Below are 23,745 nucleotides of genomic sequence, written 5' to 3' on the forward strand. Positions count from 1 at the left end.
CGCTGCTCGGGGACTGGCTGGGCATCGGTCGGTGGGTGGTGAGCAATTGCATTGTGCATCACTTGCTTTGTATATTCTTTTATTATTATTGTTATTATTACTATTTTATTTTATTTCAATTAGTAAACTGTTCTTATCTCAACCCACGAGTTTTCTCACTCTTAGTCTTCCGATTCTCTCCCCCGTCCCACCGGGGGAAGGGGGGAGTGAGCCAGCGGCTGTGTGGTGCTCAGTTGCCGACTGATGTTAAACCACGACACAGGGTTTGAGGTAAAGGTGGTCCCCAGACTGTCCTTTTTGTTCTCCTCAAAGACAGATAAATTTTTAGCCTTTCTCTAGTCCTCAGACACCTCCCCCAAACACCAGTATGATAGGTGCCTCACAACTGTATCAACCAGCTTCTCTTGCAGTACCCTTGGGTAAATCCCATCCAGTTTCATGGATCTGAATATATCTATTTTCTCCAAATAGTCCTTAACCTGTTGCTTGCCCATTGCTGGCTTCTCCTTCTCCTTCCTAAAACATGCTGAAATGTACAGGGGTCTAAGAGCAAGATTTGCCTGATAAGAGTGAGGCACAAAAGGTGTTGAGTTCTTCAGTCTTTTCCCTTTTGTCCATCACTAATTTGTCTTCCCCATGCATCAATGGGCTCACGTTCCCCTCAACTTCTTCCTGCTTTCAGGATACATATGCCTGTAAAATCCACTGCTGTGACCCTTTGTGTCCCTAGTTAGCTCCAGCTGGGCTTTGATCTTCCTCATTTTATCTCCAAGAGCAGAACCAAGGCTTTCCATACTCCTTTGCTGTTCTGGTTTCCACTCCTTGGTCTCTTTTTGTGCTTCAGGAAGCTTTCTGTTTACCCAAGTGACTCTTCTGCCACAATTTCCAGTCTTCCTGTACAACAGGGTGGTTTGTTCCCAAGTTCTCACCAAGTTTTTTTTTTTAAATTCAGTAAGTACCCTTCTCCTGTGAAGCAGCTGCACAGAGGCTTCAAAATCCATTGAATTTGTGACTGCCAGGACACATTGGTGCTGCTGTCAGGAGAAATGACCAAAGCATAGGCAGGTACTGTGAACAACCAAAGTTAAGAGGGAAAGTATGCCACTACAGATGAGAGTAACAATCTAAATGTATAGGCCAGGCCCACAGGAGGTTTATACCGAATGCAATAGGCTGTACCGCTGGCTGAACACGCTGATGTGAAGCTGCTGCAGGTACACCTACCCAGTGCTGCAAGTTAGCCTTCCAGTTCTACTGCCAACATCATTCCTGTTTCCTGCCCGGGTATCCAGGACTGGCAACAGTAGTATCGCTTTGAGTGAGACAGTAGCAGGAATTGTGCCGAGGTCACTAAATTCATTTCACACGAACTATGAAAGGAGCAGAGCAAACTTCAAACTGGCATCTGCTGGAAACCGTTCTGTTTCTCACTACAGATTTTGAGCACTAACAAGTATTTATTATTGATAAGATAGGGAAATCATTTATATTTTACTGAACACATGAACTTTACGAAACAAACAGCACAAGGACAGACCTCCAACAGAGAAGAATAAGTGTGAAATGAATGATTAAGCAGGAAAGGAATGAATAGGCTTAGATGCCTGCCAAGAGTCACATTCCCCAAACCGCTGCATGTCTGCACCAAGAAAAACTCCGGTTATTAAATGTCATTGTAAACACGATCAATCTCCTTCTTTCTTTCTTTTTTCCTTTTTTTTTTCTTTCGTTCTTTTCTTTTTTCTTCTTTCTCCTTCTTAAGGAAGGGAGGAGGGAGGGAGGGAGAAAGGAAGGAAGGAAAGGTACTATCGGTATTATTGGAAACCAAGAAGAAAACTGGTGGATAGTTTCACTCTTACCCTCATAATAAATTCCTGCACTCGATTTAAGAATGGGAGCCATTAGGTTAGCTTGGCTTATAAGGAGCAATGGAAGTCAATTACTTTTACTGTGTGGCAGCTACCTCTAAGGTTTTTGATAGATGAAGGCCAGTACGTGACAGTTATCAAAGTATTAAAAATATTCCAGTTCTCACACATTTGTTTTTACCTGTTATGTCTGATAGTGCAAGATGTGGTTTGCATTAACATCCCCCAAACTCTCCGTGTACTAACTACAAAATAATTTGAGTACCCTTATGCAAAGTAAGATATATTTACTTTGCTAAAGCATGATCAATTAAAGTTCTCACATACTTGGAGGAGAGGAAACAATCATCATATCTAGGGATTACAACACTTTCACCTTGTAAACTCTAAATCTTTCGAGTTTACAGCATAAAGATAATTTATAATTATGCTCTACCCAAGCCCTTGAAGAATGGCTGACTATATAACACATCCACTAGCGATAAAACATAATGATAGGGCTCATGCTATGAAAAACTAACATTTGTTTACATAAATTAGCCCCTATTTAGTAATTACACTTATTGCAGTATGTCTGCAAGAAGGTAAAGCAAAATGCAACCCTGGCAGAAGCAATACTGCATCCATTATAGTCTAGACAGAGATATGTCGGAGAATTATGGAGCATAATTAATCAGTTAATGCTTTCTATGCGTTTTTATGATATGTGGAGCCACGTTTCTAGAATAAAATGTTTGTGCTAATGAAGTCACTTTCTACTTTCTGAAAAGAAATACTACCAACTGCTGTTATTCAGTCCAGAGACAGTACCAAAAAAAGAAAGCGTATAGCGATATAAACACATACAACCCCCCACACAGATGCACACACATCTTTCTTTCTGAGTTATTAACAAGTAATGATATATTTTCATTCTAGAAAATATTCATATCAAAGTATTTAAAGTACCTATAGGTTTGGAGGAGCAAATGGTAAAACAATCTGATTATTTACAGAAGGTCATCTATGTATACACAAATGTGACATACAGGAGTAGCGTGCATCTACACATCCAGCACTTAATTCAGGTGCCTAGTTAAGCAAGCCACCTAAAACAAGTCACAAATTGCTTTTATAATCAAAGGAATGTGATTGATTTCCCTTAACTCCTCCCAGGTGGAGACGCTGCCTACTTAACTTTGGGTACCTCGGTTTTCTTGATTAAAACCCAAACAAAAAAACCCTCAATGAAAAAAACCGAAACATTCTGGGAAATCTGGGATTATTTCAGTGCCCAAAGACTCTTTTAGTCCACTTTTCTACAATCTAACTGAAGGCAAAACCAAAATTACCAGTCCTCTCAAAAGTAAAGCCAAAACAAAACAAAAAAAGCAAACGCATTATCCCTGTAAAAAGAATTAAAAATTCCCACATCATTCCTGTAAATCGTGCAAAATTTCAGTTCATAAAAATTCATCATTCACGTGAATCTCCCCTTCCCCTGTTTCAGCGCTGGTGATCCCAGCGGCAGCCACGCTCCACCTGATTTTGCTGGTGGATCCTGTGCCTGTGTGGGGACTGGTACTGAGCTCTTGTCCTCCGTAACCTCTGCAACCTAGTGACAGTGAAGGGTGACACGATTGTGCCAAGGAGTGGGCTAAGGCGGACTATGCTGTTTCCAAGACAGATGATGTCTAGCATAGAAGACATCATCCTAGTTACATCACCATCCTTAGCGTGAAGTTAATAAAGCTGCATCTTCCTTCTTAAGCTTGTCCTAGGGGTTGATCATTCTCTTGCGCACAGCAAATACTCGTGCAAACTCGTAAATGCTTGTTTCTGCCACTTGGTCATGCTGTAGGTGAATATAAACAGAGTAATTTGTCTCTGCTGTGCCCCCTTTATCACATGGCCTATAAAAAGAATGGCCTCCCACCCAGTTTGTTAACTAAATACGAGATCTCTCATTTCTGCGGGGCTACAAAACCTAAATACTTCTGAGGTCACAAGCTGTGCCCAAGGCCAGGCAGCCTTAGGTCTACCCATTGACTGCAAGTGCTCACCTGAGCAGCCTGGAGTGCAACCAGACTGTGAGCACAAGCAGCTAACTGTAACACATGGGTAACTACCAAAACTACAGACGATAGTGCATATTTTCTCATATTTGCATAGAAGACACTCCCTCTTAGCATGAAGTCTGGCAACCAAAGACAGCAGGTATCAATCAAAATCGATCAATTTGACCAGTCTACTGAAAAAGGGCCTCAACACAAATTAATTCTATAAAAAGAACCCAGGGAATTGAATGAGTATTTTGATGTAAATGAAATATTTTTATTTCCTAATTTATTATATATTTTTCCTCGTTAGTGGATTAAAAAAAAAATCACCCACATTTGTATATGCACAATACCTACATTGTGCCCCATTATGACTCTCTCTTTTAAAACACTTTCCAAGTATTGTACTTTTGTGCATAGTAAATCAGATATAAAGATGGGTGAATGACAGCAGGGGAAGAGGAGGAGGCATATCACAATGCTACTGTCCTTCAAGGGAAAACGCTGAAGCTGTAACCAACTAACTATAATAAATGAGTACCTGACAAAAAGAACTGAGTTGTGAAAGTAAAAACGCTACACTAGGATGAATACTTCAGAAGTACTTTGTCACAGAAATCCTCTGTATGTAGTGTGCGATCCCAGCTAAAAATACTATCAGGCAGATGTTAAATGTTTTTATATAGTACATGCAGATCCAGTTAAAATACAGGATTTTTTTTTTTAAATACAATGTGTTCATTCTTTCCAAGGGAAAGAACTTGAAAATAGAATATGAAGCTAATTTAGGGAAGGCAATAGGAAAAAACCCTAAACCACACAAACCTCTGGTATCTTTGTTTAACTATTTTTTAAAGAGGGAAGTCTTCCACTCTGCCTGCCATATTAAACAGAAACTTAGCACAGACTTTGCTGGCAGAAGACAGGAAAATCCTCTCGTCCTGTTCTGCTGTTGCCTTTCTGAGACAGTGTCCACAAGGCTGTGTGCGTATCAGTGAGCTATAGCTGGAAATCAGCATCACCTTGCACCTTGCGCTAGCTTTGAACCCTCTCACTCCATGTGTGAGAGTGTTAGTTTTTATCATGTCCGGAGAAATATTCAAATTGAATAAAACTGATGAAACCAAATTAGTGACGGGCATCACATGCTTTTTACTTCAGCCTTTATAAAAGTCTCAGTTTACCCCCAAATTAACTGTCCACTTTGCTAATCCTCTCAGAAGGGGGGAAATCCATTTGATTGCAAGTAATGGACTTCATCTTCCCTTCTCAAAGTGTTCTCATTAGATCGTCCTCTCTACTCAAGGAAAAATCTTACAAAGTGCTAAAACTCCTCTATGGAGATGTGTAGTGGCAGTAAGAACACAAGCTCAACACTCACTGGGCAAAGTTTCACAAAAGATGACATCCAGAAATGATCTGCTGCTTTTCAGCCTTCAGCTCAGACATTGTGAGTGGACTGTAAGCTAAGCAGGCTTGGCAGTCTGTAGCCTATTTCAACACACTCCCCAAGAGCCATATTTTTATTTATTTACTCACTTCATCAGGAGGCTTCCCGGGAAAATATTTCCAAAACAGATAAAAGTAACAAAGTTTGTAAGTGTGGTTAGTGGGGAATGCAGGTCTTAGGGCTTCAGCGCTAAGGATATTACCGGAGAGCGTTTCTCACGAGCTCTCAGTAGCTCACCAACTTGCAGAAATGCGGAATGCCATCAAAGCCTTCTCGCAGCAAAAGACTTGAGCACTGGCTCAACTTGAGCTGCTGGCATTAATTACGCTTGTGCTTGAAGTCAGACAGTTCACATGCCCAAAACATTCTGAAAGGGGGTGATAAAACGTTTACTCTGTGATGTTGGCCGGCTTATCCAGAAGGATGAAGCAAGCTCAGCGCACTTCATACAGATCTCTCTACTGAAAATCCTCAGACTGAGCAAAGAGACAAAATGATCTCACTCCTAGGGGAAGTTTCTTCAGATTTGAAGCAATCTATCATAAGATAATGAGGGAAAGCTGCACAAGTACACCCTGCCTTTTCTTCACTATGCAGGGCCATATGTTTTCACATGTTCCTTTTTCATATTGCCTAGAAATGTTTTAAGAGGAGAAAATCTAGTTAATATACAAATCAAGCGATTAGCACCAAAGAACCTCAACCTTACTGAATATTATTTTAGTATCTGTGGTGGAATTGAGTGGGCATACAAACTCTGGATGACTGTGTTTCTCATTTTCCTTGGGTAAATAAAACATCATCCTCTATCATCAGTCACCATGACCATGAGTGGTGCAACAGAATTGTCACGATCAGATTTTCTCTCATGCTGAGACAAATAATATTTCCTGTGGAGCCAGATTATACCAGTTTTTCAAAGTACCCATTCGAAAAGGACTATCCAGGATTTTGGACAGTCAGCAAAGCAACAACAGAGGTACACTCTGGTTCCCACTGACACCTGTGGCCCTTGTGATTCTGCCCAATGGGCCCAGACAGTTGAGACAGAATTGGCTCCATCTCTTCAGCTTCCCATGCAGTGACCGCATGGACGCGCTGACACTTTCTAAAATACATGCATGCCACACAGGCCTGGGGACTCTTCCCCAAAAGAAAACAGCTCTGCCACTGTGATACTCAGCTCTGCAGCTGGCCAGCGAGAAGGAGGCCCGCTGTAGTCAGCTGGGCTCGGAGTCAGCCCTAATCAAGTCAGCAGGCCACCAAGATTCAGATACTTTACTACAGTGTCTGCCAAGCTAACACTCACTATTCCATAAAGGAAAATTGTTCCGAAATGAAAAAAAAAAAAAACCCCACAGAATCTAAGCCCCTTCACAAAACAAACAATTTCACTTTTTTCAGAGCATTCACATCCACATGGCTTAAGCTTCTGACAGAAGGACATGTAAATTAACACTACCTAACCATGCAAATATGAGAGGCCATTTCATTTTCACATTAGGCACTAGTTAACAGCAGACATCCAACCTGAAAGGAATTAAAACCATCAAAAGCTGGGAAAATAGTCAGTCATTCAAAACATACATGAGATATTCAACACATCCCTAATCCAAGGCTAGGGTACACCATAAGCCATTCAGCCTAAGAGGCAGCAGTTGATAGTTTTGTCATCGCTGCTGAGCCTAAGAATATAATAAGATGAAAGCAGAGGTACTGAGGCACATTCATTCTTTTCATATGTGTGTGTATAATTTCCAGCAACAGTAAATTAATAAATTACAGGAAGAACACACTCCTGCCACAGCAACAAGTAAATACTTATAACTGTATGGCACCCAGTTAAGTTGTTGGGTTTTTTCCCTAAAAAACCCACATACATTCATGTTAAAGAGAATAAAAGATCCTAGTTGAAGAATAGGAACTAAATTTCAGCTAGGTCCTAAATTATCAGACTCTGACATATACGTCCAATATTTCTAATTTGTATCCAAACATGAAGCCCCATTGAAATATGAATGAGTTTCCTCGTTTGCCCAGGGATCACTTAAATAATATTTTGAAGATGGATGTTGACAGATCTCTTTTTGGCTCTCTCAGTGCAAAATCAATACATTGGGAGTTCCTTCTGCGTTTGAAGGCAGATTTAGGCAGAGCAGCCCAGTACCTCTTATCAGACAAAATGATGGAGGAAGGAGGTACGCCACCAAAGCTTGTCACATGTTTTTAAGTATAGGAGAGCAAAAAGTGTCTGGAATTATGCTGTACTATTTTTCAGACCAAAGGAGAATACAAAGACATTCCATAACATCAGTTTAAAAACAAAATTTCTGGTTGAGATTTTGATCAACTTGAGCCCAGAATGAACTTCCAGAGCTATGTGGAATTTTTAGCATCAATTTGATAGGTTGAAGTAATGCTTTTACCAGAAATGCTGAAAAAGCATTAAACTTCAGAGTGCTATTTGAATACCACTGCTATAATTAATACAGTATGACCTTGTATAAACCTTATAAATTTGTTCATGAATATGCAAAGTGGGAGTAACTGCACTGTGAAGAAAAAGTGGGGTGCTTAAGTATCTGACACAGCTACACATTTAATTCTGTTGGTACTTTTCCCTTGAGTATCTTCTGAATAAAAATATTACAGCAGCAATCAGAGGACACTGATCTATTCATACTCTCCCTCCTCCCCTGTCGTCCCCTCCCCGAATCTTAACATTAGATTTTTATTTCAGCTACATTTCTGAACGATCGCAGCATTCAGTAAGGAACAATCTCTCTCATATCTTGCAGAAATTTGCCTCTGAAACTTTATGCTTAACTGGGATGCAATCATTGTGGCCTCTCACGATTGGTTTGTGACTTTTTTCGAGACTGGACCTTTCAGCTTCTTGAAAAGGTGAAATACATTTTCCACAGCAGACTGACTCTTATTAATTTCCTGTGATTTTTCCCATTTTGGTTTGTGATTGGAAGACCAGTTCATTTTTATACATGAGCTAGTGAAAGTTTTAGGCCCTTTTAAAAATAAATTTTGCATAGTTCATGCTCATGAAAGCAGCCTGTCTGAAACTTTTGAATTGAGGTGCCTGAAATTTGACATTTAAACTCATCAACAACATCGAAACTACAAATGATTTTCAGAGCTGGTAAGTCAGTGATAGTCTAGAAATACTCAAAGCTTCTAAAAACCAGGCTCTTATATAGACACCTACTCACTGATTAAAATGCCTGCCATTAGGTAAATGCAACTTAGAGTTTACTCCTTTCTATCTTGTTTTAAAAGACAAGAAACAGCAGTTCAGCTCATTTTCTCTCCTGTGAACTATGTTCCCGTATGGTACTCTGGGAGGCATTATCAAGCTTATTAAAGACAGTTTTCTAAAATTCATCGCGTACAAGTAATACAGAACTTCTGAGCTAATATATTTAAAAGTAAGCAATATGCCATGCAGCTTTAACTGCAAAGACAAGATGTAGAAGTTGTGATCAAGATACCTTCATTTATATTAAATTGGAAATTATCCGGTAGTCATTCATACGGTACATGTCAGGAATCCTTCTCGGTTTCTTCAAAATAATGGAGAATTGACATTACCCCCTCAGTTCCTCCACAGCTTGTTGTTGCTGGGACCCAGGAGCATAAATGGTATAATTTTAATACGTATTTAAGTTTTAGTGAAAAGGGATTGAACTTCACAGAACCAGACATTAAAACTAAGCTTTTCCTTAGCTTCTTGACAAGGCTTTCCTCTGCACTTACTTCCATCTCCAGGTCCTAGAGAAATTCCCAAGCTGAGGAGAGCTGTCAGGAGAGCATGTGTTTGTTTAACAACAGACACACCAGTATAGCCAGTAGAACCCTGGAGTTTATGAACTCGCTAACCTGATTCAACATCCTAGTTGTGGCCAAATGAGATTTAACACATGGTGTGCAACTCTGTAGACTATGTAAAATATAACGTGTTTCACCACAAGACATTCATAGAATGTAGCTAGATAATTGGCATCAAATCTACTGATCTGATGGTCCTTGGATGTGAATTACACCAGCTTTGTAATTTTAATAGCTCTAAATGTACTAAAAAGACAAGAACAGTGGTGATTACTCCTCTCTCCAGAATAAGACTGGATTTGAAGAGGCTAAGAGGAGGAAAAATTGTGGGTTTGGATTTGGACAGCTTCCTCTCTACAAGTGGATAACCCTGCCTCAGTATCCCTCTAGGTAGTTGTCTCGCTCCCATACCTCTTGCTTGCTGGAACCATTTGTAGTAGAAGTCCCTCCCTTGAGTAGGCTGCCAGTGGTAACACACAATTAATATGAGTTTTGTTCTAACTTTGGATTCTGACAGGCTTCTTAATAGAGCATGGGCTTTCTTGTTATCTGATGCACAAGATTGCAAGGTCAGCCTGAGAAGAGCTGCTGGGCTCTAGAAAAAGCAAGGGAGATACTGAGACGGGCTGGCAAGCCCAACATCTCTATATCCACTACAGCATACACGGTGATGGACAAAACACAACTGTTCTGCTGATAGGAGGAGAATCATAAAATCAGCAGCCAAGGTCCCGGTCCTACTGTAAGAAGCCAGCTCCATTTATACCCAACTGAAGATATTCAGAGCTTGCACCAGTCCATAAAGACAGAAACATATTTTAGCTTCGATAATCAGCCCTTTTATGTCTATATGTATATACACATGCACATATGTACATGTATCAGTTTAGTTTCTTAAGAAACATGTTTCATATATATAAAAAAGAATGTTTCGTCATATATATGTATATTTCTTAAGAAACTAAACAGATGATAGATATACAGTCTGTGCTATATATTTTATGCTGCTCCCATGTTTTCTTTTGTCAGTATGCAGCAGAATGTTATATTCAAAACAGATTATAGAAGGTTCTAGAATAGGAATCAACAGACTTTGGATGCTTAGAAGAGAACTGGAGCAGAAATAAGACAGTGGGATAAATGCATTAGCTGTAAATGTCTGTGGAACAGATCATTCATCCACAAAACAGTTAAAAACATGTGATATTCAGGCATCACGGTTAACACAAACTGTTTTAACAAGGTAATTTGTTCCTTCCAAAAGTTGATCTATCCACAAAATACTGCTGGGTCAGTTACATTCAATTCATGTTTTAAAACCACTTTTCCCCTTTGCTTTTCTACTCTGAGAGCTTGCTATGTATTTTTTTTCAGTTGAAAAATAATTCATGGTATTTTGTGAAAGGTTTGGCAAGGATGAAAGTATGAAGTATGAAAATCTGAAAGGTATGGGGCTTTATAAACAAAAAATTCCTGAGTTACTCTCCCACACAATTTCTAATCAACTAATGGGGTGGGAAGACACATACTTTAATAGATCTTTGATTTTCACAATTGCCCCGTACGTTCACTGTAAGATGAAAAATTAAATAGAACACGGAAGAAAGAAAACCACAGCATTTTATGATTTTGAATCTAAAACCAGATTAGAATCTTAAAGCAGTAAAATCTTAAAATTCCTTAAAGTCCTCAGATGAGATTCTATTAACTTAAATTCATCTTACATTCCTAGGAAAAAACAAGGCTTCAGACTGTATATCAGGACAAAAACTCTTGAAAAGATTTTGTCTGGGATTTTGTCGGATAGTCTTTGGACGGAGATCTAGTTTGGTGATAAGTAAGCCTGACACTTCAGATTAAGACAACATTGTACAACATGTCTCCTCCTGATTTCTAAATTTCAGATTAGGGATTGTAAACCCCCCTATAAATAACTGGGATTCAAACTTAAGTTTTCACTTGACTTTCCCTAATAAGTCTAAATGAATCAGAAACTATAAATCAAAGATACAGTATTTCCCTAACACAAATAAAGAAGTCACAGCTGAAATCCAAAAGGAAAAAATTCAAACTTTCACAGAGCTTAATGAAGTAAAGTAGTAGTATCTCAGTGGGGAGGCAAGTAAATTGGGTGATTACTCTAGCACGTCACACTGAGGTCTGGCAATTTATGAAAGATGAGTACTAAGAATAAATTTGTAAGTCATAGGTATAACGCAGTATTTAGAGCTTTGAATTATCTAAACCGTTTCAAAGTATTCAAGTTATGTGAAATTAATTAGTACAATATTGTATTAAAGCCTCACCTCCCCCCAAATCACAGAAGTATTCGAAGTGGAGTTTGTAAATAATCTATTTCAGGAAAGAAGAGAACAATAGGAAAAGAAGGTCCGATTTTGCTGCTGTTTTTCACATGATTTCATACTGATTTCAGCTGGATTACTGTGCGACTGGAGTTGCAGTACTGGCACCACATAGCATAATTTTAAATGTGTTAAGAACTTGCTCAAGAATGATAATGAATAAGCAGAAAAGAGTACTAAAAATTGTAGTTAATAGCCAACTTCTAAATTAAAAAAGCATAAGAAACTCTCATCAAGAAACTGAGAAAAGGGAAGATCAGCAGAAAGAATAATAATTCATATCCTGTAGTGAAAAACACAAAACAAAGATCTGACTATTCCTAAATAATGGCCATTGCAAACTGTTTATTAGTATTGTATATGGAATGTATTGTATTACAGCACCTATCAGATATTATTTAAAGCTTTTGACAGTGGATGCATCAAAAAGCCAAAGGCACAGAAGACTGAAAAAAAAAGAAGCCTCCTAGCGTATTTGTTAGCATTAAACCTTACGTAATACAACCTGATGTCTCTGAAACCTGTCAACATCAGAGATTTAGAAGCATTTGTCAAGTATTCTGAAGACAGCTACTTTTCCTATGACACTGAGCACCGTCACTGATAATCCTGATGCAACTGATACTGACCGGTGTCCCTTCAAATCAACTTCAAAACAACTCAAACAAAAAGAGAAAAAGAAAACGGCGAAGGACAACCAAACCAGAGTCTTAGAAGAAATTCTCCCATGGAAGATGACAATGGACTTTCCATTTACCAGGTAAGCACAGCCATGTCTCAGCCAGCAATGCCATTACATCTTCTTGCTTTTCATTACCTCCCCATCCAGTGAGATCTTGAAATGGAAATACGAGGCTTGTAACTAGTCACAAGTGGAGAGTGTGAGAGCTGTTCAGTTCATTGGGAGTGGTGGGTATTTGAGGAACGCTAGCTAAGGTACTACCTGCACAGAGCATGCACTACTCCAGTCATCTCCAGTAAAACACAGAGCTTTCTAATCTCTTCTTTCTGGCATTCACTATTTCCTCCATCCTACAGTCCCATTATCTTAGCTGAATACAACACAAGAATCCAGTCACCATTTCAGAGGTCAACTTACACTTTTCTTCCTTGCACAAACTCAAACTTGACATTTTGTTCAGAGAGAGAGAGATTTTCAACAGCGACTGGGGAAAGGTAAACGAGAAAGCTCCTGCTGGTGTGAAGCAAAAGTAAGTTCAACCCTCTCCAAATGTTCTGGCTCTGCCAAAGAGCATCCACACAGACTACGTGGGATGAAATTATCTAAAGAAGATGGATGAAGGCCAAATAAATATCTGAAGCAGTTAGAGAGTAGAGAAAGGTGCATCTGGGAAATAAGGAGGGTTTGAGATCAGAAAGATATTAAAAGGCCGTACTATGGTTGAAGGGCCTGGATTTAGAAGGAAGACCAACCTGCTCAGGACAGCCATTCGAATTATTACAGCTACCTGGGAAGGATTCAAGAGTTATAATACGCACAGTCTTTTGCAGGCAGATATGAGCTTATTTTGCATGAGCTGACCAGAAGCCATTCTGCTATGACAGTGTACCATCAAGCACTTGGTAGTAAGCCTTGCTGCAAAGCAGTGTGTATTTGATCAGGCAACATACCATTCTCATGTGGCCACATGTCCTCAAGTTGACCCAGCGTGCAGGCTACAGTAAGCTCACATCAGTTTGCAAATGGGCGTGCACATACACTCACAAAAAAAAAAAAAAAGAAGAAAGATTTCAAGACCAATGTGCAACGAATCCATCAACTATGAGGTAGGATGAATTGAGGTTTGCAGGATCAGGGATGGACGTCAGTCCCTGAGAAGCAGTTGGGAAAAATTAACAGGAAGATACAGCTTATGGTGTGGGGAGACCAATGCTGAACATGCCCGTTCAGATAAGAGGCACCGTGAAGCCCCAAATTAATAATGGACACTTCTTTTAGAAGCAGCTTTTTAACTGAGACAGGTTAAACATCGGAAGTGTGAAAAGTATAACACGGTACACGTCTTTATGGAATGACTTCTGTCACAATGATTTGAGCAACTTTTCTTCTAGTGATTTGAACGTAATGCAACACAATTATACTACCAGACTCTTTTCAAAATCAATACAACTCGGATACAAATTCCTAGCTTCACTCACATATCCCAACATAGCTGGTATTCACATATACATACTTGCATTTAAGTCCAATACAACTATATTTGCAATACGGAAGTTACTACCTTTTATATTTCATTCTCTTCTGATTACATATAAACTGTCAATAATTATCACTTTTTCCCTTAAGCTTTTCAGATATTACTTCTGAAAGGGAGACAGTTCATTTGATGAAACAGCACAAAGAGAAAAAGGTGCTTGCTATAGATATGTAAAAAATACTGCTATTTTACTTTGCCTCCCAATCAATGGTTTTTTTTTATTTAGCTCTTTGATGGGTATCTGCTTTGAATGCGGCATACAACTTAGACTGTATTACTGATACATACTATTCACCTAACAATTTTTTTGTGATGTATGTAAAAATATTAATTAATCGATTTTCATGTCTCTGAGATACGATTACAGAATCTCCAATATACAAGGAGGGAAAAAAAATGCTTAAAAGAACATGCCTAATTTGTTAAAATATTTCAACAAAATGATATGGATTGGAATTCAGAAATTGCTATGACTCAATCCTTTTGTAAGGCTTTGTCAGAACTGAAACTCTTCTTACTCATCATATTTTCTTTCTCACATCTACAGTGATTTTTAGGAATGGACAGATCATGTTGCACATATTTATGTAAGTGCACCTTGGTGCTGCACATACAAGTCTGGCATACAAATATAAATATAAATAAATACCATACTTGTTAAGGATCTGTTTAAGTATTCTAGTTGCACAATGTTGAATTGATTGGTCTCTTATTGAAATCCATTCCTCATTTTCACAGAGCAGAAAAAATCTACTTTATTTATTTATCATAACTCCAGCAATGGCATCTGGAACCCGTAAGGCATGTTACTTCTTTGAGCATCTTCATTACTTTTTGTGCTGATTAAATCGGGTGTAATAGCGAAAACATATTGACTTCACTTAAGCAGTTGGGAACTGGGACCAATCTACAAGGAGAAAAACATCTGTAATATACAAGCTTGGATGAGAAGACTGGCCAAAGCTGTTAAGAAAAGAAATATGGAAAACCCACAGCAGCACCTCTAGAGATTGTTTTTTGAATGGCCTGAAGATTGTTTTCTAATTAATTTCCAGCTTTAAGTTTACAGCACTGAAAGTCATTGTCTTTGCTGACACACAAACCAATTATTTACTTTGCAGATGCCTAAGAATGAGAAATAACAATTCAAGCCAAAGCAAGATGATTAAGGCAAAGCAAATGTTTCATAGTACTCACCTTAGGCACCCAGTGGCATTGCGCAGCACCTGTGACGAATGGAGCTGTATTTTATGATCATCCTGGAGCGGAGAGTTTTCCCATCCAGAGTGAGGGATGATCACTGCATTGGTCAACACTGCGAGGGCATCCTGGATGATCGGCATTTTCAGTGCATCACAGGAGGATAGATTCCAGAGAACTCCTACAAAAAAAGCAAATGACTAATAATTAACACTTACTGCAAAAAAGATTGAATAGGTTTCCTTTTAAAAAAAACCCACCAAAACATTTCACAGCATTGGTGCGCTTAATAAAGCTGTTTCTGTCAAGAAAAAAATTAAGACTACATTGTAAATGGGGCTGAATGACACCTGCAGACTTTTGCAGTGGGAATATAGCCTTGAATACACAAGTAGTCACAGCAACGTTGAAAATTTCTCAGAGCTAAGCCTAAAAACTGAGCAGCCCGTTATGATCTAGGCTTATTTAGGCTGTGAACCACATGTGGAATGAAGGAGTATTACATGTATTTTTTTAGGGCTTGGGCTTCAGATTTCTGCCTTCAAAATAAAATTAATAAAAGCCAATAGCAGGAAATAGGTTCTGATTTATGCTAAGACTATCATTGTAGATAGATACGCATTGAGAGAACAAACCCCGAACTCTTTCTGTGATCTTCAGTGTAATGAAGGAGAATGTATTGTCTAGGCTAGTTGGTACTACAAGCAAAAAGACTTCCTTCACAACCTGATATGGAAGTATGGTATTATCCTGGCCATTTTTTATTTCATAAATATTTTACTATACAAAGTTACAGAATACTACCATTTTTGCACAGAAACAACAAGTTTAATGGTGCAACTCACCAGGAGATGTACTGGAATTTAAAAAAAAACCCTTCTGTTAAAATTCATAATGTGCCAAAGAAAAGGAAGAGCAATCAAGAGCCAAAGCTTTCTGAGCACAGCCGCAAGGATCAGGGCCACTGCAGATGTGCCACACAGAGAGCAGGCAAGAAATTGCTGGGGGCAAAAGAGACCCCGCTTTTCATTTCCTCATATATATTTGTATATTTGCTGGAAAAGCACATTTGATTTTTGTGCTGCGCCAAGAGCCTGCTGCTGCTGGGCAGCTGTGAGTGCGGGGGGAAGCCAGAGGGCAATACGCTGCTCTGAAGAAGCAGTGGTCTTTAATTTTGCGCTATGTCCTCCCAGGAGCAGCTGTAAGAGCAAGCCTGCCTCCTCCTCTCTCTCCTCTTGCCAACATACATCCTCTTCTGTCTAGTCCAACCCTACTCCTTCTTACTTTCCTTCCTGTAGTGACAGTAGCCTGGGCCCACACCTAACCGTGAGGGGAAAAATTCAGTTTTGCCTTTATGGCTATCAAGTCTTGAACCAACACAGAGAAAGACTATCATCATCGTAGACACGACGTTACAAATATGAACACTACACTATCAAAAGCCAAAGCGAGTGGTGGTGGGAGGAAGTTGCTGAAGACCTTACGAACGTAGACTCAGACATTTATAAATATAAGCAGCAAGAACACCACTTGCTCAAGGCTTTCTTTAGCATTCTGCGTTCTGAAGGAGAGGTGTAATTAACAGGAATCAACCTACATTTTTTGGTTTCCCCTTACAATTAATTACCTCGATGGGGAGACTGTTTCAGTTATAGAATTTCAAGTTTTAATTATTTTACATGGAACTGCATGCAAAGACAGTTATGCAAGATTTTGCTTAGCATATCAATAAAAAAACCCCCATACCTTAAAATAATCTGTATGTGATAAACAGGCAGAAACTGACAGACTTTAGCTACAGACCAAAAAAAACCCCCAAACCAGTAGAAATAAGAATACTGTTCATTTTTTCATTTAAGAATTGCTGCTTTAAAGGGAAAAGAGTCTTTGTTCGAATTCTGTTCTGAATGCCTTTATGAAAAGTAATATTGTATTTAAAGGAATAAAGACCTTCATAAAGATATTTATACTCACTTCTCTATGACCTGTTCTTGGTAAGCTTTATTGGCACATCTACTATTCCTGAAATACCTAGTATTTTGCTGGTTTTAGTCAGTAGAAAAAACAACGTGGTTGCCTTTTTTTGCATTTATCTGGACAGGTGTAAATGATGTGCATGATAAAGAAGTAGAGAATCAGGATGCAAATCTTTCCCCTTCAAGGTCTGATTTAGTTCTTACGCAAGACAATATGTTGCTTTTTTGTGAAGTCCTATTTTGGAAATGAAGCAGAAAAGAGTGCTTTGGTGGCAACAAAACAGTACTTTGGGCTTAAAGAACTAGTCATAAACTGGAAAAGCAGAAAAAAATACAAAAGCAGGAAACATAAGAGCCCTGTCTAGCAAAATGCTTAAAAATGTGTACGTATACACTATTTTCTATTCACTCTAGGTTCTTGTTAATTAAAAGTAAACTCGCATAAACATCATGGTAAGTTGGTATTCAGCAATAGTTGAGATGCCCAGAAATATTCTTTAAGCCCTTTTTTCTCTATTTAAAACCCACTTGACACTGCACACGAGCTTTTGCTCAATAAACTGCCATAGTAACAGGTGAGCTCCAAACCCAAATAAAAACCTACATATTCTCCCAAGAGCCAAAAAGTGGGATCTGGTTTCACTAACTGGAAATTAAACCTTCACAGTAAGAGAGCGAAGGGATCACCAGACTAAATTAGCTGTTCTACCTTCTCCTAAACTGATTGTAAGTCAAGGCAGAATCAAGCAAAATGGCACTGCCCAGTAAGCTTGGCAGTCTTCAAAGGTTTTGTACCTCACACGTGGTTTTAAGGAGTAAGACAATCTTCTTCTACCCTAGAACAACGCCTTTTATCTAATTTTAAGTCTCTGAGTACTACCAACTACATTAATGAAAAAACCCAATTTTATTCTGACAAGTTTTAGTTTATTCTCACAAGTAGTGGAGTCTGCTACTTGCTGAGGTTAGCATTTTAAGTGCCTCCTTGTACCCTTCCTTAATTAAGGATTTGCAATTATGAAAGGGCACTGGCAATTCACTTCCCGTTACTTTTGCTGCGGATGACCTGGAGCTAGATTTATGTGGAGTCTAAGAAGATGATCCATTCCCTTGACTTTGCAAGGGGAAGTGATAAAAAAATAAATCTTTTACCTGAGGTAGCTTCCATTATAGAGCTACCTCTTCTCCATATGACTGTGAACATACTTTTCGAGCATGTATGCATTACATGCCCTTTAAGACTATAGTAAGGAGCTGGTCACTGAGATCATTTGCCACCCTACCCTGAAAGCCCTGACTGAGTTAGGTTTCCAAGCACAATATTCAAGTTTGGAATAGCCTCAGAGGTGCCTCGACTGCCCCCTAAATCATTTGTGTGTCAACAGCTGCCCACAGGAAGGGAAGGGACCAGACTCGGCATACCAGTAATTCACCACAAATAGTGGGACCCATCCTGCTGTATATGGATTGGAAGATAGCTGTTAATCCAGCAACTCAATAGTCCAACTCAACAGTTTAGCATCCATAGACTGACTCTTGGGAGAGAAGGGGAAATAAGGAACTAATCAGGTCAGTGTTGAATATTCTTTTACTCAATCACTTGCGTTCATAGTATCTTATTTCCTCCTTGCTTTTAAGGTTGTGATGCATTCAGAGTAGGCATTTTGTCTCCCCATTTGCAGATCACTTTAGGTTGTGTTGGATGCTATGTAGAAAGAGAAAAATAGCTACATCAGACTGATCATATCTATTTGCAGGTTGAAGTTTTTCACCCTTACGTAGAACAAACTGAAGTGCACGAAAGTATCTTGCAATCTCATTTTGACTTTAAAACTAAGGAGAAACTGGTACTGAAAGCATTCAGCTGGTTCCAGCTGGAAGATGGATTTTGGGTCTGAGTACCAATTACTAGTCTTGCAGACATCAGATGAAGGACTCTTAGACAAATCTACAGGAATGCTTGCTATGGAGATATTCCTGTACTAAGTTGTAAGTTGTACTTCTGGAGCAGCTTATCGGAGGCCATGCATCTACTATGTTCAACAGGTTATTTTACGCACTAAATGTAAATCATCTTTTCTAAGAAGGCCTTTCACACATAGCGACAATTAAATTTAAAAACTGGTTATAAATTTTGAAAAAGGTTATAATCAACCTTTTCAAAGATATAACTGTACAGATATAGTTCATAAAGAAAATTACACATAGATCTTAGCTAAGGCAATTTAAGTTTGTTGCCACTGGAAGAGGGAACTGAGAGAACAGAGAACCAGGAAAACTTTTATTTATCTTTCTCTTAGCCAAAGTCCAGAAGATTGAAGACAAGACCAACCCTTTTAACAGCACAGTCCAGGCTGATGAGATGTTACTACTGCTTAGCAGACAGAACTTATCCACCATGCTTTCAGCATAGAAACAGCACTCCTTTTTACATAAATTAAGCTATTGCAATAGATACCGCATCACTTACCCTAAAGAAGCAAAGCAAAATATTTTAAAAATTTGAAGACACTCAATTTAATGGAGCAGTCTGAGCCAAAAAAAAATAATCTCTGAATCAGGCTGGAGCTCAAACTCATCCTGATTAAACTCTTCAATGCATTTTTTCGCCATTGTTTTACTTAGAACTGGTACTTGCATATGTATATCTATAGTCAGATATAGCTAAGGACTTGATGAGCCACATGCTATCCTTATTCCATTCAAAGTTAAGAAAATAGAGATCATACACTTCCATGCAAAAAGTATCACCCTAGCAAGAAAGCATGTGCAAAATCAGGAAAGTCTAAACAATATTATACCTCAAATTATGACTTTTATATATATAAACAAGCCCCTTAGACTACAGTTATAAATAAAGTGCTGCAAAAGATGTACTTTGCCAAATAAATTATAGGGTGAAAGGATCGTAAGTAAACAAATATTACTGGGAGAAACAAGACTTTGATTCTTCTCAATTTGGTATGTTTAAGTCAGCCTTAAATTTATACTAAGATTTTGCTTATTTAATATTCTTTGTTAAAAATAAAAATCTAAAAGTCTTCCAACTCATCTAGGTTTTTCTTTTCCGTCTTAATTTAAATGTTTGGTCATGGACTGATGCAGAGTGCCATTTGGTAGAGCTGGGACACCCTGCATCCCAGTAAGAGCGAACATGGCTTTGGCAGGCTTTTTTGTTTATACGCTGAAGGTACACGGGTACTACAGGGAGTTTCCCTCATGAACATGACAATTAAGATTGAAATCTGAGAGCTAAACACCCTGCACAGAAGCCAAGCACATGGGGTCTTTTGTTGGAGTCCTTAGGAAAAGCATCTTCTACCCCAAGCTCTCAAGTGCTAGAGAAGTCATTTGCCGGCTCCTACTGCAGCTTTGACACTCGGAGCCCCCCCTGTAATTGCAACGCTGCTCTGCAGAGCTGGGTCCGCTCCGTGGCAGCAGGGTGTGGGCTCTGATGCACTGCATCAGTTCTGCTGAGTTCAGGGCAGGGACAGAGATGAAATCATTTATCTGGCTGAAAAATGTACATCTCCTTAAATGCAACTGGTGTTTAAGAAGCACAGGAGCCACCCCACAACTTCAGGAAAACTTAACTGATATGCTTAAAAGATGCTGAATACCAACCACAACAGCGTTTCTTAACACTAAGTGCAAGAAGACTTCACAGCTAGCTCAACCGTCAAGGTGAGGAATTGGTCTCGGTAACAGACTTTCTGTAGGAAACAAAAAGTAGCTGATCTGAATTCTGGTACCTGAACAATTCACAGCTCATAAGACAGCTCCTTAAAAGCACACTTTAAAAATAAGTTTAAAATCGGCATAACCGAGGAGGAAGTTGCACCAATTTTCTTGAAATAATTTTTTATCTGGTTACTGAATGAATACCTACGCGCACCTTCCTGTAATTCACTTATTTACATGCACAGAGGTGATTTTCTGTCTATGTATAAGATGACCCATGAAAAGTGTAAATTGAGAAAGACTGGGTTTCAGCAAAAGTTATAAGCAGGCAGGAGTTTAAGGAACAGCAAGCAAAGCTGCAGCCAGACAAGTTTTTTTCCCTTTGCAGCCACTCATAGCCTTACAAGGCAAAAGAGAATAAAGATTATTGGTTTTTTTTTTTTAATTACGAACAAACACAGCTTGATCTTGACTACATATAAGTACAGGACTACATATAATATAAGTAATATAAGCATTTCCTGTGAAAAGCTAACTCTTTCTTTCTCAATTACTGCTCTTTTCATTCCAAAATTACATCTAGGATTTTATTAAAACAAAAAGGAGGGATGGATTTTAATATTGCTTGCAAACAAATCCTGTCCAAAGACTATTGCATTAACCGAAAAAGTCTGTATTCTTCTCACAGGACTGAATTTTGGCCTAATGTTGCTCTTCTCTCTCTGCTGTAACTTTAAAATAACGTATAACTGTGAAGGGAAGAACTGTCAGACAAGAATGTGAGATAGTCATTAGCTTTAATGTTAGGCAGTAGAGGAATTACTGGAAGAATTGAATTAGCTACTGTGGAAAGACCAGTGGTTGCTGCTTAACTTTTGTTCTCCTAACTGATGAAATTAAACCGGTCCCATAAAACACAGAAGCCAAACCAACAGCAATTAATTCTAAGTGAGAGAAACAGAGGAAAAAATAAGTCAACTGTCTTCAAACAAAATTTCATCCTAACACATGACTAATGGCAATACCATTCACAATGAAATACCTCATTAGAAAACAAGGAAACCAAACAAAGATGCATATATGAATGGAAAGATTTTTTTTTCCCCAGTACTTACACATTTTACTGAAGAATTTTTTATAGCACACAAAATCAAAATGTATGTTTGGTAACAGACACTAACACAGAGAACAAAAATGTTATACTTAAAACTGAATATCAACTTACAGCTCTAAGTACCAAACTACTTTCTCGTAAGAACCAATTAGGAAGCTAGTCCTATCTATAAATTCACATGCAAAGTGAAAGGTCACTCACTGTACGCCTACTAAAAGAAAAAAAACCCCAAACCAAAACACTTATTTACTAGCCAAATCTTAAAATTGCTATATAAGATAAAGACAGCACTGAAAATAGGATTGGGGGGGTGGGAGGGGGCGGTTGGCCTCTGAACCTAAAAATAAAAATAAAACTCATGGTCACAGTGAAAAACAGTAATTTCATCAGAAAAAGAAAATGCTTCCGCATATCCTCAAACTTTCATTTTGTAAAAAAAAAAAGTGAAATATTCAGATCTGTTTCAAAACAAAAACTACTTTCAAAAGAAAATTTTTCTGTGTTGCAAAATGGTAAACATTTCAAACTACAGAGTGGCTTTAAACTGCAAGTGTTATGCCGAGTTGAATTTTTCCAAAGGATTACTACTTGCTGAGAAAGTTCAATGCAGCTGTTATGTCAGGCCATATGCTGCAACAGATGCCCTCTATTTATCACTCCAGATTGCCTTGTTTGAGATGTCCTCTTAAATTTAGATTTGACCAAAGCAAAAAAAATAAATATGAAAATCATTTAGGTAGTGTATTAACAAGAAAATTATGAAATTGGTTTCATTGCCCTATGAATCAAAGCGACTTGAATGAATTTTCCATAGCAGGTGCATCTCACTGACTGTACAAGGGAAACAGTTATTTCCCATTTAGACCTGGAAGTTGATGTGGTTCGTACATGGGAGTGGTCCCAGTGCCACAGAGAAAAGGAGAGCAAAATCGGACCGCCTTGGTTTTTGTGCTGAGACTGAGTGTGGTAAATTCAGGACAAGTGAATGGGAATTTGCCTGCGAAGCAAGGAGAAGGAGGCAGGCTGTGACGGGAAAATTGATGAAACCAGCCCCAGGCAGACCCCTAAGAGAGAGGCACTCCCCTGCCAGGGGCATCGCACTGCTCCCAGCCAAGACCTCGGCACCCCGGTGACTTGTTCTGGCTCTCCCCCCTTCACCTCCAGGGAAACAGGCACTGCCAAACTGAGGAGGGTTTTGTATCGCCGTTTTATCAGTACGTTCCCTTTTACCTGTAACAATACTTTGAGTGCAACAACTTGCAGAATAAATCGGTGCCCCAGCCTGTTGCTAAGAAAGCAGGGCAGAAGATTTTAGAAGGCATCTATTTTAAAACCTCTCCTTATTTGACTGGGAGCAGCAGGGGGTGAAGTAGTTAATCTGATAATTCATTAAAAAGTTGAGAATGACTCTTCATGAATACAACAAATCCTATCGTTGGGTTTTCCCATTTTCAGAGCCAAAATAGTGACAGCATATTGAGAAAGGGAGCAAAGATTGTTTTATAATTAGACGGTAAATTGTAATAGATTTTGTATAAAATGATTCAACTGAACTGTCAATATTGTTTGCATAAGTGTTATTTGATAAGACAGCATCATTTCTGAAGCAAAACTACACCATTTGTTAAATTACTTTTAGATTTGCCGTTACATATGAGCTATAAATAGGCTGTGTTTTGGATGGCTCTGGAATTTCTTGAAGATGTCGTAGCCTATAGGTTGGAAATCAGTTTCCCAACAACTTACAGGTGCGAGCTGTACAGCCTTTTACCTTCCCGGTTTTACCATTCCAGGAAAATGGCTGTGAAGATTTGGTGTCTCAGTAAGTGATTGCACAATGGGTTCATAGAAAGACTTTATAAAACGCCAATTAATTCCTGCTCTGAATTTGTTTGGAAATCACTTCTGGTTTCTAGAAATGATGACAATGTTTTCTGTAGGTGATGCTAAAATGTAAAATTTAAACTTTGTCATACTGTAGAATCGTACGGCAAA

The 23,745-nt window shown here is 38.7% G+C and overlaps 1 protein-coding gene across 1 annotated transcript in view; it reads right to left on the reverse strand.

Annotated features, from left to right (window-relative positions):
* The window catches only part of CTNND2 (catenin (cadherin-associated protein), delta 2), a 573,271-nt gene that overhangs the window by 126,019 nt on the left and 423,507 nt on the right, over positions 1-23,745 (reverse strand). Inside the window, exon 10 of the mRNA XM_009325000.1 lies at positions 14,977-15,160. Coding sequence (XP_009323275.1) covers positions 14,977-15,160 — 184 coding nt within the window. The remainder of the gene's footprint in view (positions 1-14,976; positions 15,161-23,745) is intronic.

This window comes from Pygoscelis adeliae, unplaced genomic scaffold (assembly GCF_000699105.1).
Source record: "Pygoscelis adeliae isolate BGI_AS28 unplaced genomic scaffold, ASM69910v1 Scaffold86, whole genome shotgun sequence".
In the NCBI taxonomy this organism is placed as follows: Eukaryota; Metazoa; Chordata; class Aves; order Sphenisciformes; family Spheniscidae; genus Pygoscelis; species Pygoscelis adeliae.